Source organism: Haemorhous mexicanus, chromosome 25 (genome assembly GCF_027477595.1).
Source record: "Haemorhous mexicanus isolate bHaeMex1 chromosome 25, bHaeMex1.pri, whole genome shotgun sequence".
Taxonomy (NCBI): domain Eukaryota; kingdom Metazoa; phylum Chordata; class Aves; order Passeriformes; family Fringillidae; genus Haemorhous; species Haemorhous mexicanus.
The window spans coordinates 2,356,791-2,372,548 of record NC_082365.1 but is presented as its reverse complement, the minus strand read 5'-3'; the positions used below and the strand labels follow the sequence as shown (position 1 = coordinate 2,372,548).

Here is a 15,758-nt window from a genome sequence, read left to right as displayed (position 1 = left end):
GATGTGGCTTTGGGGATGAGGATTGACACAGCATCCCCAAAAACCCCGCCACGTCCGCGGGGACCGGGCTGGATCTCTGCCACCTGCGTGCTCCTGGGAGCTGTGGCTGGTTTGGGGAGCCCTGAGGGGTGCAGATAGCTCGTGTTGGTGCTGGGATCAGGGGTGGGAGTGCAGCCAAAGGGCACAGGGGGGGGATTTGGCAGAGGAGGTGCCAGGCTCCGTGACAAGCCCTGGCACCGCTGGGCGAGGCCGTGCAGGGCGGCGCTGGGCACAGGTTATGGTGCTGCTTTATGGAAGTGGTTGCTCCATCCCTGGAAGTGTCCAAGGCCAGGCTGGATGGGGTTTGTGATGCCTTCTTAGGATTTTAGCTTCTATCTTTGCCATACATTTGTAACCCTGCAGTTCTTCCGTGTATAACTCTGAACTCCACACACAGGGTCAGCTGCTGCTGTCCCGTTTTGGGCAGACACAACAATTCCTCTCCAGGCCTGGGAATCAACAACACCTCAGTGCCTCAGGCACCCAGAGATGTAAACAAAAGTTATTTATTTGAGGGGAGCAAACTTGGGGTCAGTGGCTTCATTACCTGAAGCTGTAATTGGAAATTTAACCCCCAATATGCAAATGAACCAAACTTATAAAAGTGTGGATACCTGTGACCCGTGCTCCATTTTTGGGTGGGCTCCACCTGCCCTAAATGCACCTGAAGACCCTTCACTAAATAAAACTGCTCTTTATTTTCTTAATTTCATTTAGTCTCTGTTTTTGGATAGCCTGGACAAGGCACACTTGGAGCAACCTGGGACAGTGGAAATTGTCCCTGTCCATGGCAGGAAAAGGATTTTTTAAGTCTCTTCCAACCCAAACCGTCTGAGGATCCTCTGCACAATCCCCTGAGCAGGGGGAGAAGCAGCAGCAGGAGGAGGAGGAGGAGGAGGAGAGGAGGAGGAGGAGGAAGAGGGGGGAGCACCTCCCCGCTTTGCTGCTCTCCTCCCTGTGCAGGGCTCCCAGCGGGGCTGTCACTGCCCAGGGTCCCTTTGAGGTCCCCGATGTCCCCACGCTGTTTTTGTGCAGTTTGGCCTCGCTGGGAGCTCAGTCCCTGCAGCTTTATCTTGGCCGCGTTGCTGTCGGACTTTGTCCCCGCGGGTGGTGACAGGGCCCCCCCTCGTCCCCTGCTGCCCCCACGCTCCTCCATCCCTCCCAGGGCGGAAAGATTCACGGGCAAAGTCCTCCTTGGGCACGGGGGACAGACGGGTCACCGGGGCTTTCCCGAGGTGGCATCGGCCACCGCACCATGGCAACAGCCGGGTGGCCGCAGTGTCCCCTCGGAGGGCGGGACACGGCTCGGTGGCACCGGCGTGTGGCCGCAGTGTCCCCTCGGAGGGCGGGACACGGCTCGGTGGTTCTGGGGTGAGGAGCTGGCAGCTCTCCCTCTACTCCAGACCCCCCAAATCCCCCTGCACAGACCCCCGAGGGCATCCTTCCATCCCAGACTCCCCAAATCCCCCTCCAGAGACCCTTCCTTGAGCAATCCCCTGGCCCTGATCCCCCAAATCCCCCTGCACCGACCCCCAGCCCCTCTCCCTCCCCAGACCCTCCCCAAATCCCCTCCACTGCTCCCCCACGAGCATCCCACCAACCCCAAATCCTCTTCCACTGACCCTCAGCCCCTCTCTATCCCTCGAGCCCCCAACCCTCCACTGAGCCCCCAAACCCTCCCCAGACCCCCAAACTCTGTCACTGACCCCCAAAACCCTCCCCAGAACCCCAAACCCTCCCCAGACCCCCAAAATCCTCCCCAGACCCCCAAACCTTCTCACTGACCCCCCAAATCCTCCACTGACGCCCCCAAACCCTCCCCAAGCCCCCAAACCTTCTCACTGACCCCCCAAATCCTCCAATGACCCTCCCAAACCCTCCCCAAGCCCCCAAACTCTGTCACTGACCCCAAAACACTCCCCAGACCCCCAAACCCTCTCACTGACCCCCCAAATCCTCCACTGACGCCCCCAACCCCTCTCGTTCACCCCTTCACCCTGACCACGCCCATCAGACCACGCCCACCCAAGCCCCGCCCACACGGCCCCGCCCCTCGGCGCCGCCGCGCCCCCCTGGCGCCCCCTGGCGGCCGCGCGGCGCTCGCGCGGTGTCGCTGCTCCGGCGGGCCCGGCCCGGCCACGATCGCTCCGGTCCCGACCGGGGACCCCCGGACCCGCCGGGCCGGGCAGGGCCAGGGCCGGGCCGGGGGCCCCGACACGCTCCGAGCCCCGGGGAGGGCCGGGCCGGGGGCCCCGACGCGCTCCGAGCTCCGGGAAGGGCCGGGCCGGGGGCTCCGGGCCGCAGGTCCCGGACGGCGGAGCCGGGAGCGCCTCAGGTACCGAGCAGCGCCCGGAGCGGGGCCGCGGCATCGCCCCCGTCCCCCTCCCCTCGTGCCCTCCCCGGGCCGCCCCGGCCGCCCCTCGCAGCCAATTCCCCGGGAGCCCCCGGGACTCGCCCCTTCCTCAGGCCCCTCGTTCCCACGGGCTCTGCAGGCCCGTCCTCCTCCCTCCATCCCCTTCCTCCTCCCTCCATCCCCTTCCTCATCCCTTCATCCCCTCCCATGTCCCTGCAGCTCCGTCCTCGTCCCTGCAGCCCCTTCTGCCTTCCTCCATCCTCTTCCCCATCCCTGCATCCCCTTCCCGATCTCTGTATCCCCTTCCCGATCTCTGTATCCCCTTCCCCATCCCTCCACCCCTCTCCTCCTCTCTCCATCCTCTTCTTCCTCCCTGCAGCCCCTCCTCAGTCCCCCATCTCTCTCCTCTTTCCTCCATCCCCTTTTTGCCCCTCCTGCCCCCAGAGCTGTCCCCCTGCTCCCTCCTTCTCCTGGGAGGATTTGTTGGCCCTGTCCCTGTGTGTCCTGGAGGGGTTGATGTGGGACCAGCTGCTTTTCCACACGAGGTGTCCCTCTGTCCCTGTGCAGGGGGTGTCAGGGTGCCCCCCTGACCCTTTGGGATTGGGGGAACCTCCTTCTCCAGCTCTGGCTTTAAGGAGGGTGAAGGCCTGGGGGGCTTCTGCAGCCTGGGGGGTTTGGGACCAACCTGGGAATTCGGGAGAGCCGGGTCCAGGCAGGGCTGAGGAGGGTTTGGGTTGGGATCCTGGGAGCCTGGATGGGGCTGGTGGCCTTAGGAGGGACCCAGTCCTGCTGTGGGGACCCTGCTGGGCCCTTGGGGTGGTTTTAGGGACTGGCTGGGCTCTGAACTGCCAGACAGGGGTGGGGAGGTGAGCTGGAAGTGCAGAGCAGGAGCCTGGGGAGTCGGGAATCTCAGTGGCTGTGTGGAAGGGATGCTGCTGAAATATTCCCCAGTGAGGAGCAGGGGAAGCACCCAGGGAGTGCTCAGGGAGCTCCTGGTGGTCTTTTGGTTCATTTGTTCGGTTCTCAGTGTAAAAGCTGTCCTTGGTGAGCCACAGCACTTCAGGCTGACCCCTCACAGATGGGGGTGGAGGGAGAGGAGTGAAGAAAGAGAGGGAAAGGCAGAATGTTTTCTCCCAGCTCTTATTCCTGAGGGAATTGCTGAGGCAGGAGTGGGAGAGCCCGGCCAGAGAGGAGCCAGCCCCCAGTGCCCAGATCAGCTGGAGCAGGATCTGTGCTGAATTCCTGCGAGGGGAGTAGATCCCTGCAGAGGCCAGGAGAAGCAGCGGGCTGGCTGGGGCAGGCTGTGGGGTGGCACGGGAAGGGCTGCTGCTGCTCTAGGGCTGGCAGGTGTGTGCAGGAGGGCGGCTGGCACCGGCTCTGTTTGTTCTCAGCTTGCACAGAAAGAAACTTCCCTCTCCTGGGCGCTTGGCAGGGCTGGGGCACGGTGGGGAATTCTCCAGGGGCCGAAGGGAAGGCGCAGAGGTGCAGTGGGAGGTGATTTATGGAGCTGTTTTGATGTAAAAATGGAACGGGACCCTTGGGCAGCTCCAGGGGGGCTCTGCCCCCTCCCTCCACTCTGGAAGGGGCCCAGGGCAGCTCTGCCACCCCGTGAGCTGTGGTTTCATTTGGAGAGGGGGAGGCAGAGTCTGGCAGAGGGAGAGGCTTGAAAGGGAAAGAGATTTCCAGTGGGAAGAGATTTCCAATGGAAAGAGGTTTCCAGTAGAAAGAGGTTTCCAGTGGAGGGAGGTTTCCAAGGAAAGACGTTTCCAGTGGAAGGAGGTTTCCAAGGAAAGAGATTTCCAATTGAAGGAGGTTCCCAGTGGAGAGAGGTTCCAAATGGAGAGAGGTTTCCAATGGGAAGAGGGTCCCAATGGAAAGAGGTTTCCAGTAGGAAGAGGTTTCCAATGGAAAAAAGTTTCCAATGGAAAGAGATTTCCAATGGAAGCAGGTTCCAAATGGGAAAAGGGTCCCAAATAAAGAGGCTCCCAATGGAAAGAGGTTTCCAAGGAAAGAGGTTCCCAATGGAAAGAGATTTCCAATGGAAGGAGGTTTCCAATGGAAGGAGGTTTCCAATGGAAGGAGGGTCCCAAACAGGAAGGTGTTTCCAAGAGAAAGAGGTTTCCAGTGGGAAGAGATTTCCAATGGGTAGAGGTTTTCAGTAGAAAGAGATTTCCAGTGGAAGGAGGTTCCCAGTGGAAGGAGGTTCCCAGTGGAAGGAGGTTTCCAATGGAAGGAGGTTCCCAGTGGAAGGAGGTTTCCAGTGAAAGGAGGTTCCCAGTGGAAGGAGGTTTCCAATGGAAGGAGTTTTCCAGTGGAAGGAGGTTCCCAGTGGAAGGAGTGTCCCAGTGGAAGGAGGGTTCCAGTGGAAGGAGGGTTCCAGTGGAAGGAGGGTTCCAGTGGAAGGAGGGTCCCAGTGGAAGGAGGTTCCCAGTGGAAGGAGGTTCCCAGTGGAAGGAGGGTTCCAATGGAAGGAGGGTCCCAGTGGAAGGAGGGTCCCAGTGGAAGGAGGTTCCCAGTGGAAGGAGGGTCCCAGTGGAAGGAGGGTCCCAATGGAAGAGGTTCCCAAATTGCCATTTCCTGCCCTGGTGCCGGGCTGGGGATCCTGGTGGATCAGGTGGATCCACCTGAGCTGCTCCCAGGGCACACCTGGCATCATCCCCTGTCACTGCCCAAGTTCCCATCAGGGAGAGCAGAATTGCCCATTTCTCACTACAATAAAAAAAACCAAACACCAAAACCCAGGGATATTTCTCACAGTGAGTGCAAAACACAGGAGTGTTCCTGACTGCCTCCTCCCTGTCTGATCCTCACCCTGGCTGGGTCAGATATCAGAATTTTGGTGTTTTCTGGGTCAGATATCAGAGTTTTTGTGTTTTCTGGCCTTTTTTTTTGCTTCTCCTCCTCCAAAGCAGAGCAGCTGTGGGTTCTCTGACCCTGAAGGACCTTCCCTGCAGTGAAGGCACCTTCACATTCCTCAGCAGCAGCAGCTGCCTCACCACCCCTGGCTGCTCAGCTTTATTTCCTTCACCCTGCTAAACCCCACTCCTCTCTAGGATCCCAAAGCCAGGAAATAAAATATCTCTGATTAAATTTTTGTAAAATTATTTTTAGCTGTGTATTTTTCATTGCTGTGCAGAGTTTTTCTGTGTTGACAGAAATGGAATTAATTAAACACAGAATGCACCTGCTTTCCTTGGGTTGTCTGAAGGGAAGTTCAGTCACTCTCCCACCCCCTGCTTTCTAATTTTCTCTGCTTTTATCATTGTTTAATTGTGTTCTCCTTGCCAGGTGGAAGATGGGAGTGTTCCCCTCCTGTTTTAGGTGAAACCTGCCTGCCATGAAATCCCGAGGGAGATAGAGGGACTGCAGTGGGAATTCCTTCTCACTCCCCCCACAACAAATCCAACAACTGCCTAATGGTGAGAATTGGTTTTAATTAACATTTCTGGCATTAATCAAGGAGCAGAGCAAAGAGTTGGAGCTCCAGGCCTGCTGGGATGGGGAGGGCACAGCTGGAGGTGCTGGGAGAGGGTGGCAGAGGTGGATCTGGGATCTGATTGTGCCACCTTTGCTGTCCTGTCCCCAGGGATTGCCTCTCTGCCTGGAGTCATGGGGAGCTGCTGCAGCTGTCTGTGCCCAGACAGCATCCCAGACAACCATCCCACCAAATTCAAGGTAAATTTCTGTCCTTCCAACCCCAGCAGAGGGTCTGGGATGGCTCTGGCTGCACCAGGGGAGAGCAAACTCCTGCCCCTGCCCACCACCATCCCTCCAGAGGATTTGCAAAATTCATCACTTCTGGTTTGGGGTTTTTTTTTTTAGTTTTTCCCCTTTCCTTAAGAAATTCCTGCTGAAAATGTGTTTGTACTTGCTGCTAAATTGCTTCTGCTTGGGAAATGCAAGGAAATGGGGGACTGGAGAGAAAAACCTTTCATTGCTCAGGGCTGTGTTCCAGAGCTGGGCTCAGCCACAGCAGCTGAGCTGCCAAGGGCTGCCAGCTCCTGCCAGCCACGGATCCCTGCTGTCAGCTGGGAGAAAGGCAGCAGGAAATGGGGGGAACCCGTGGAATTGCAGAGCTTGGAGCTGCTCAGGGACACCTGGGAGCCCTGTCCAGCTCTGGGTGCTCACAGCAAGGGAGGCAGGGAGGGGCTGGAGGGAAGGGAATGGAGCTGGGAGCTGGGAAGGGGCTGAGCCTGGAGCAGAGGAGGCTCGGGGGGAATTTCTGGCCCTGCCAGGAGGGAACAGCCAGGGGGGATTTGGGATCTCATCCCAGGGAACGGGGACAGGAGGAGAGGGAACGGCCTCAGGCTGGGCCAGGGGATGTCAGTGATGATGAGAGGCTCTGAGAGATGGTCAGAAGAATCCAAATTTACTGTGGACTAAAAATCCAAATTTATTGTGGACTAAAAATCCAAATTTATTGTAGACTGCCTATGCTCATATATTATTTTGGGAAGGCTGGAAATGTTTTATTACCACGATTGGGTTAATCATCACATAAACAAACTTTAGCATTTTACAGCATCTCTCACTTGCAGAAATCTTGATGTAATTTTCTTATCCAGTAAGTCAGCCTGGTTTGATCTTCTTGCAGTCTTCAAAGCTGTTTGTTCTATCCTGATTATCAAATCTCTTCTGCTAACCAGGTGCAAAGTCTTGTGTGTCCCAAAAAGGGGAGGCTTAGGCTGGAAATCAGCAGGAATTTCTTCATGGAAAGGGTGGTCATACCTTGGAAGTGCCCAGGGAGTTCCCCACAACTTTCCCAAGCCTTGTTCTCGGAAAGGCTGCGAGATCAGAAAAAATAAATGAAAAACAATTCTGATCTTCACTTACCCACCTGTTCCTGTGAATGCGTTACGGAGATAACAAAGGGTGGTTTCTTAATCAATTAAGAAATGAAATCGATCACCCTGCAGGTGACCAACGTGGACGACGAGGGGCACGAGCTGGGCTCGGGGGTGATGGAGCTGACGCCGCGGGAGCTGATCCTGCACACGCACAAGCGCGACGCCGTGCGGTGGCCGTACCTGAGCCTGCGGCGCTACGGCTTCGACTCCAACCTGTTCTCCTTCGAGAGCGGCCGCCGCTGCCACACCGGGCAGGGTCAGTGCCCCGGGGACAGGGGCTGGGACAGGGACAGGGGCTGGGACAGGGACAGGGACAGCCAGGGTCAGTGCCTGCGGCGCTACGGCTTCGACTCCAACCTGTTCTCCTTCGAGAGCGGCCGCCGCTGCCACACCGGGCAGGGTCAGTGCCCCGGGGACAGGGACAGGGACAGAGACAGCAGGGACAGGGACAGCCAGGGTCAGTGCCTGGGGCAGGGGGGCTCTGACTCCAACCTGTTCTCCTTCGAGAGCGGCCGCCGCTGCCACACCGGGCAGGGTCAGTGCCCCGGGGACAGGGACAGGGGCTGGGACAGGGGCTGGGACAGAGCCAGGGGCAGGGACAGGGGCTGGGACAGGGACAGGGGCAGGGGCAGGGGTAGGGGCAGGGGCAGGGGCAGGGGCAGGGGCAGCCAGAGTCAGTGCCTGGGGCAGGGGGGCTCTGTCTCCAGCCTGTTCTCCTTCGAGAGCAGCTGCCACTGCCACACCGGGCAGGGTCAGTGCCCCAGGGGACAGGGACAGGGACAGTGCCCCAGGGGACAGGGACAGGGACAGGGGGACTCTGACTCCAACCTGTTCTCCTTCGAGAGCGGCCGCCGCTGCCACACCGGGCAGGGTCAGTGCCCCAGGGACAGGGACAGGGGCTGGGACAGTGCCCCAGGGGACAGGGACAGGGACAGGGACAGAGACAGGGGCAGTGCCTGAGGGGTCAGGGGCAGAGGCAGGGGCAGGGACAGCCAGGGGCAGGGACAGAGACAGGGGGACTCTGACTCCAACCTCTTCTCCGTCAAGAGCGGCCGCCGCTGCCACACCGGGCAGGGTCAGTGCCTCAGGGGACAGGGACAGGGGCAGGGACAGGGTCAGTGCCTCAGGGGACAGAGGCAGGGACAGGGTCAGTGCCTCAGGGGACATAGGCAGGGACAGGGACAGTGAGGGACAGGGACAGGAACAGTGCCTGGGGCAGGGGGGCTCTGTCTCCAGCCTGTTCTCCTTGGAGAGCGGCCACTGCTGCCACACCGGGCAGGGTCAGTGCCCCAGGGGACAGGGACAGGGACAGGGACAGGGTCAGTGCTGGGACAGGGGCAGGGACAGCCAGGGTCAGTGCCAGGACAGGGCACAGCCAGGGTCAGTGCCTGAGGGGCTCCCTGGGGACAGGGTCAGTCCTCCCTGGGGACAGCAGTGCTGAGATTTCTCTCCCCTTGATGCCTAGAGAGGCTACCTGGAACAGAGACTAGACAGAGTTAAGGAATAAAGTAGGGATTTATTAAAATATAGTGACAGTGACCCCTGTTTATTAAAATATAGTGACAGAGCTGCTGGGAAAGGAAGGGCTGTCCCTGTCCCCTCACCTTGTCCCCTGTCCTACCTGCCCAAGGTGAATCTTCAAGGATACACCTTGGGCAGTACAAGAGCTCCACGAGTTTTCACACTTTTATAAGTGTTGGTGCATTTCCATACTGGGGTTAATTGTCCAATCCCAGCTGCAGGTTCTGCAGTCCCATCCTCCCAGCTTGCTCTGCTCAGAGCTCTGATTTTGGAACTTTGTGACAGAGGAGAAGGTTTCCCACCACGTTTCCCTGATGCTGTGAGCACGGAGAGGGAAGTGACTCACCCAGGAGCTGATGCCAAGTCACAGCAGCCCTGGGAATAGTCTGGGAATAGAGGAATTACAGTTTTACACTGGTGCCTCTTGGTTCCTTCACCAGTCTGGCTCCGTTGCTTTTTAAAAGAGCTGAACATTTCCTTGGCATCTGCATCCCCTGGGAGAAAAGAAGAAGTTGTTTCCTCATTCTGTTGATGTGTTTGTAAACTCCAAAAGGGCTCCCGTGAGTGCTCGGGGTCTGTGTGAGTCTGCACTGGCATCTGCTGCTCTTTCATGTTTATTTCAGTGGGGATTTCCTCTCCCACCAGGGAATTTGTGCTTTGGTTTCTGTTTTGTTTTTTTTTTGCCTTTTGCAGGGTGAGGATCAGTGGTGAAAATTTAATCCAGGGATAAAAGTTCTGCCCTCTGCGTGGTTTGGTTCTGTTCAGGTCCAGGCAGAGGGGATGAAGCAGAGCTCTCACATCCTGCAGAGTTTTTACCAGGCAGAAATGAGAGGGGTGATGTGTTTTGTTGAGTTTTCTCCCTCCCTTGCAGGATTTTATCCTGCTTATTAATTTTACCTGGAGCCCTCCTTGCTGATGCTGCTCCCCACCTGATGCAAGGCAGATCCAACTGGGTTTTTTTTGGTGGAAAATGAAGATCTTTGGGAGCAGCCCTTGTTGCCAGGCTGCTCCTGTTGCCATGGCTGTGCTGTGTGTGTGTGTGCCAGCCTGGGATTGGCTCCTGGCCTGGGCTGCTCCTTTGGGGACAGACTCTTCAATCCCAGAGATTTTTAAAAACGTGACATTTCCATCCCTCCCTGCTGTGCACAGGGCCCAGCCCAGCTTGGAGGAGTCACTGCCTGGATTTTCCCCTGGAAAAGGATGGAGGGGGTGCCAGGGGGGTTCAGTAGGAGAGGGGAGCAGTTCACCTGGCCCCCCACACCTGTGTGGGGTGAGCTGGCACTGCCCTGAGGGGGTTTAAAGGCAGCCTGGGTTTGTGGCAGGTTGGGAGTGGAGCTGGATGATCTTTAAGGTCTCTCCCAACCCAAACCATTCTGTATTCCATGGTTCCTGCTGTTATTTCCTGAATAATCCACAGGGCTCTTGGTTGTTTCTTGATGGTGTTAAACAACAGCAGAATAAATCAGAATTCATTTAGAAATGGAAATAACACAAATTTTTAAAGCAGGATCACTTCCTTGCTGTTCTCATCCTCCTCTCTGTCCCTGGCAGGGATTTTTGCCTTCAAGTGCTCCAGAGCAGAGGAGATCTTCAACCTGCTGCAGGACCTGATGCAGTGCAACAGCATCAACGTGGTGGAGGAGCCCGTGGTGATCACCAGGAACAGCCACCCCCAGGAGAGGGAGCTGGCCCACAGCCCCCAGGGCCCCGCCAGTAAGGGGACAGCACAGGGGACACAGGGCTGGGCTGGGTCTTGGTTGGAAAAGTCTGCTGAGGAAGGCAGGAACCTGCCTTGAAATGGAGGATGTGAACCCCCTCCCTCTTGATTGTTTTAATTTTGAAATTAAGGGGTTCTCAGGGGAGGATAGGGGAGTAGGAATGACAGTTCTTTATGAGGGGAAAAAATAAAATAAAATAAAAATGCATTAAGACAAAGCAGCCCTGACAGAGTCAGAACAGGAGCTGTCACCCTGTGGGTCTGGGAGGTGGCAGCAGTGCCATTCCATGGTGGCTGCAGCCCTCCTGCAGTGCCAGCTGTGGTTCTGCTGGAGTGTTGGGATGGCTCAGTTCCTGTTTCCATGAGGAATTCCTGAGATTTAAAGGAGGGCCTGGCCCCTGTGTGTGTGCTCCAGCTCTGGGGTGGCCCCTGGACAGGCTGGGTTTACCTTCCAGGGTGTCCACAAGAGCCCAGCTCACTCTGAAAGTGTAATAATTCTATTTTGTACCCATTTAATGCTCCTCTGCCTCGATTCCCTCCCAGGTCTGGGCTACACTGGACTTCCCAATGGATTTCACAGCTTCCCTGGAGAATCCTTGTCCTACTCTGCAGCCCAGCACCCCTCAGTGAGCAGCCTGAGACATTCCTCTGTGGGGGAAGACTCTACCCACCCCCTCCTGGGCCCTGAGGAGCAGGTAAACCCATCCTAAACTCTGCTGGGTGCCATTCTGGGTTTCCCTCACTCAAAGCTCACACCTTGTCACTCTTTTTATTCTCTTTGCTTCATTTTTGCTCCTGGAGGCTCCTGCTCTTTGATACTTCACTAGAACTGGTCTTCTGTCAAAAAAATCTGAGTTCTGTCCTCAACCCACTGGTGTTTGGGTGGCAGTGACCTGCCAGCTGTCACACAAGCCCTAAATTCAGACCCTTTTTGGTTTTGGGGTGGAGGTTCAGCTCTTTGCTCGCAGTTGTGGAATTTTTTGGTGTTTCCTACAAAACCCAGCTGGTCTGAGCCACCCCCAGGGAGGCCTGGGCAGGTGTGAGGGTCGTGGGGTCACCTGTGAGCCACTGGAGGACACAGTTTGTGAGATGTGCATCGAGCATGACACAGAACCCCAGAGTCAGTGAGAAAAGATTAAATCCACCCTGTGCCCCATCCCCACCTGAGCACTGAGTGCCACATCCGGGTGACACCTGCAGGGATGGGCACTCCAAACCTGGGCAGCCCCTTCCCAAGCCTGACCACCCATTCCACGAGGAGATTCCTGCAGCTGTCCATCCACGAGGACACCCAGTGTGGATCTGCAGCTGCACCCATCGTCTCTCTCTCAGCCCCACAAAACCCAAACCAACTTCTACATTTGCCCTCCCAAAACCTTCCCAACTTCCAAAATCCTCTCTCCTCTTCACACACCGACCAATTCCCCTCTCCTGGTGGTTTCTCAGCTGCTTTGCTCCGGTCTGTGCTGTCTCCTCCTTTCACTGTCCCTCTGCTTCTCTCCTTGCAGTCCCACACCTACGTCAACACCGGGGAGCCGGAGCCGAGGGGCCGGCACCGTTTGCACTCCTTGCCTGAAGCCCACCCTCCTTTCCCCCCTAGGAACCACAGCTGCTCCCTGGAAGACCGAAACCCCCAGGTCTTCCTGCAGCCAGGGGAGGTGAAATTCGTGCTGGCTCCCACCTCCGGCTACCGCCGGCTGTGCCGGCAGCCCCGGCAATGCCGGCCTCACCTCTGCCCCCCCAACAACAACAACAACGAGTGCCAGCAGGGCTGTCCCTCCCCACAGTGTGTCTACGAGAACCTCAACGGGCTGGTGGCCCCCAGCACCTCGTCCCTGTGCCGGGCCGCTCGCTCCAAGGCGTCCCCGGAGGACGGGAGCTGCTCCCAGCGCCGCTCGGCGCTGCTGCACTACGAGAACCTGCCGGCGCTGCCGCCGGTGTGGGAGCTGCAGCCGGCCCAGCGCGGGGACGAGGACACCGGCACGGCACCCACGCCGTCCCCAAATGGCTTCTCTGAGGCTGGCGAGGAGGAGCCCCTGCAGAACCCCGCGGGCTCGGAGCCGCGCCGCGCTTTCCTGCCCAGGCCCCGGCGCAGCCGCCTGCCCAACGTCTTCAGCTTCGACTTCCCCCGGCCCTGCCCGGAGCCTCCACGGCAGCTCAACTACATCCAGGTGGAGCTGGAGCCCGAGGTCTGCAAGGGACAGCAGGAGCACAGGGTGGCGGCCCCCGCCAGCCCCGGGGCCCGCCGCACCGACTCCTACGCCGTCATCGACCTCAAGAAGACGGCGGCCATGTCCAGCCTGCAGCGGGCCCTGCCCAGGGACGATGGCACCTCGAGGAAAACTCGGCACAACAGCACTGACCTGCCCCTCTGAGGGCCCCAAGTGCCAGCCCCGTGTCGTGGCTTCGGTCCCTGCCCCTCGCTGTGTCCTGTCCCCCCCTGAGTGTGGCTCCCTCTCGCTGTCGCCTTCCCCCGGGGCCCGGCGTGGCTCCTGCAGCTGCTGCTGTTGAGGCTCGTCTGTCTGTCTGTCTGTCTGTCCGTCCTCCCCTCTCTGTGTTGCTCGTTTTTCAAGCCTTGTGGGATGTTTGGTGACTCTGAGGGTGGAATTCCGGGCTGGAGGGAGGTGGCACGGCCTGGGGTGGGGCAGGGCAGAGCCGGCCGGGCCGTGCCTGGGGCAGTGCTGCCAAAACAGCTGCTTCAGGAGCTCTGTGCCAATGGAGCCTTTCCCCGTGGATTTCACACCTCCAGGAGAGGTGAAATTTACCTCCAGGAGGGATTTCACCTCCAGGAGAGCTCTGTGGTGAGGCCACTCCAGAGCTGGGGTTTGCCTTGTGGAGATGAGGGAGCTCACGCCGTGGCCTTTCCCCCCTCAGCTCACTGAAGCTTTTTTTGTTCCTGAAGCTTTTTATCCTTCTGTCCCTGTCTCAGATCCAATTTCAATTGGGCAGCTGCAATGAAACCAGGAGGACACAGAGCCATGGGCACACACTGTGATCACAGAAACCTGATTGCCTAAATCCTTAAATTCCCTCCCCTGCTTTGAAAGAGGAGGGAAAGGCCACAACCATGAGGGAGATTGGAAGTTTGGTCTAGAAAACTTCACTCGTGCCATACCCTGCTTTGTTTTTTTTTTTTTATGAGGGTTCTATTTGGCAGCTGCTGAGAGGTGCTGTGGGTTTATTTATTTATTTATTTTGTATTTATGAACTGCTCCTTTGCATCCCAGTTCGTTGCCAAACTGGTGCCAGCCTGCGGCCTGCGCTCGCCGGGGCTCGCTCCTGCCCGGGGGGGGACAGGTCCCCAAAGAGCTTGGTGGCTTTGCTGAGGGGGAAAAACACTGTGGAGAGGAGCAGCTGGGAATGAAGAGTGCGTGAGCTGGGGGCTGAGTGTCGTGGGGTGGGTGGGAAATGGAATGGGAGCCGTGGGAGTGGGAGCGGAGCCGCCGGGCAGCCGAGCTTGGAGCGCCATCAAAGCCCTTGGTGCGCCCCCGTGCCTGGCTGGGGCTGGGAGCAGCTCAGCTCCGTGTCAGGAGTGAATGTGCAGTTTGTTCTCTCAGCTGTGGACCTGGAAGGGCTCAAATTCCGGCTGCGTTCGTGGCCTTTTGCTGTGGATTTTTGTCTCGGTGCCGGGGTGGCGCTGAGCCGCCCTGGGATGTCCCCTCGTCCCTCCCTGTGGGACACAGGGCACCTCGGCCTTTCCCTGGATTTCTGTGCCTGTCCCGATGGAGAGCGGTGCTCTGGGATGCCCTGGGATGCTCTGGGATCCCCTGGGATCCTCTGGAATGCTCTGGGATGCCCTGGGATCCTCTGGGATTTTCTGGGATCCTCTGGGATCCTCTGGAATGCTCTGGGATGCCCTGGGATCCTCTGGGATCCTCTGGGATTCTCTGGGGTGCTCTGGGATCCTCTGGGATTCTCTGGGGTGCTCTGGGATACCCTGGGGTGCTCTGGGATTCTCTGGGAAGCTCTGGGATGCCCTGGGATCCTCTGGGATGCCCTGGGGTGCTCTGGGATCCTCTGTAATCCTCTGGGATTCTCTGGGATGCCCTGGAATGCCCTGGGATGCCCTGGGGTGCTCTGGGATGCTCTGGGATGCCCTGGGATCCTCTGGGATGCCCTGGAATAACCTGTGATCCTCTGGGATTCTCTGGGATGCCCTGGAATGCCCTGGGATGCCCTGGGATTCTCTGGGATGCCCCGGGATCCTCTGGGATGCCCTGGGATTCTCTGGGATGCCCTGGAATGGCCTGGGATGCCCTGGGATGCCCTGGGATGCCCTGGGATGCTCTGGATCCCCACCTCCCTGCTGGCTGTGCCCGTGTTCCTCCTGGGACAGGAGCTGGCTGCAGTGCCAAGCCTCGTGTCCCCCTTGCCCCTCGATGTTTCCTGCTGTTCACACCCCTGGAAGAAGAAGGAGCCCCATCCCCCAGCTCCAAGGGCCAGCAGCTCGAGTTCCAGGGCTTGGAAGTTCAGCCTTTTTTTGGTTTTTGGTGCTGTCATGTCCTGTTGAGCCGTGACCCTGTTGGGAGCAAGGCCACGTGTCCCCAGTCCGAGTGGTGCCATGTTTGTGTCGCAGAACGTGGAGTTCTTGGCTTGCTGTTGCACTATAAATTCCAGGTGTGCCCCATGCTTCAATCCACTGGTTTTTCTTTTCGTTTTGGAAGTCCTCGTGCTCGTCTTCCATTCTTTCATCTGTCCCTTGTGTCACCTGTAACTGAAAGGAGACCCAAGTAATATATTTTTATATGTATAACAAATGACTTTATTTGAAGGAAAAAAACAAAACAAACAACTCCCACCCCAAGTAATGTATCCCCCTAAATCCAGCTTTCATTTAGGGAAGTGAGAGGAGAAATTGTTTATATCTATCTATCTCTATATATATATAAATATATATATAAATATATAAAAGTTAACTGCGTTAAGCTTTAAATAAAGTATTTAAATAAAGAGTTTCTAAGCTGTCAGTGTCCCCCTCTAGAGCACAACTCCCTCTGGAGCCTCTGCTGTGGGGCTGCACCCCTGGCCCTGACAGCCAAGGACCCAAACACCATCACTGTGGGTGAGCAATCTCCAATTCCATTTTTGCACAAACACAGCAAAGGATAAGAATTGTTTTTCCTTTCTCTGAGCTTCAGAGAATGTGGAACCCAGAAATATTCTTGGGGAGAATTGTGCCTTGCTCTGCTCTGTGAAGGTGAATTTCTCTGTGAATGATGAGGAGGATGAATTGATATCAGAAGGCTAATTAATGACTTTATGATGCTATATTATTCCATAT

General features: G+C 57.4%; 1 protein-coding gene across 2 annotated transcripts; it reads left to right on the top strand.

The window, feature by feature from the left end:
• Positions 1-2,176: 2,176 nt before the first annotated feature.
• On the top strand, positions 2,177-15,104 carry FRS3 (fibroblast growth factor receptor substrate 3). 2 transcript variants are annotated; one of them, XM_059867668.1, is made up of 7 exons: positions 2,177-2,374; positions 5,681-5,811; positions 5,979-6,067; positions 7,309-7,495; positions 10,312-10,473; positions 11,021-11,172; positions 12,265-15,104. In XM_059867668.1, the coding sequence occupies exons 3-7, from the start codon at positions 6,002-6,004 to the stop codon at positions 12,850-12,852; spliced, it is 1,155 nt and encodes a 384-aa protein (XP_059723651.1). In that variant the 5' UTR covers positions 2,177-2,374; positions 5,681-5,811; positions 5,979-6,001; the 3' UTR covers positions 12,853-15,104. The 2 variants fall into 2 exon arrangements, with proteins under 2 accessions (XP_059723651.1, XP_059723650.1); XM_059867667.1 differs by having other exon boundaries at positions 2,178-2,374; positions 11,986-15,104.
• Positions 15,105-15,758: the final 654 nt, after the last annotated feature.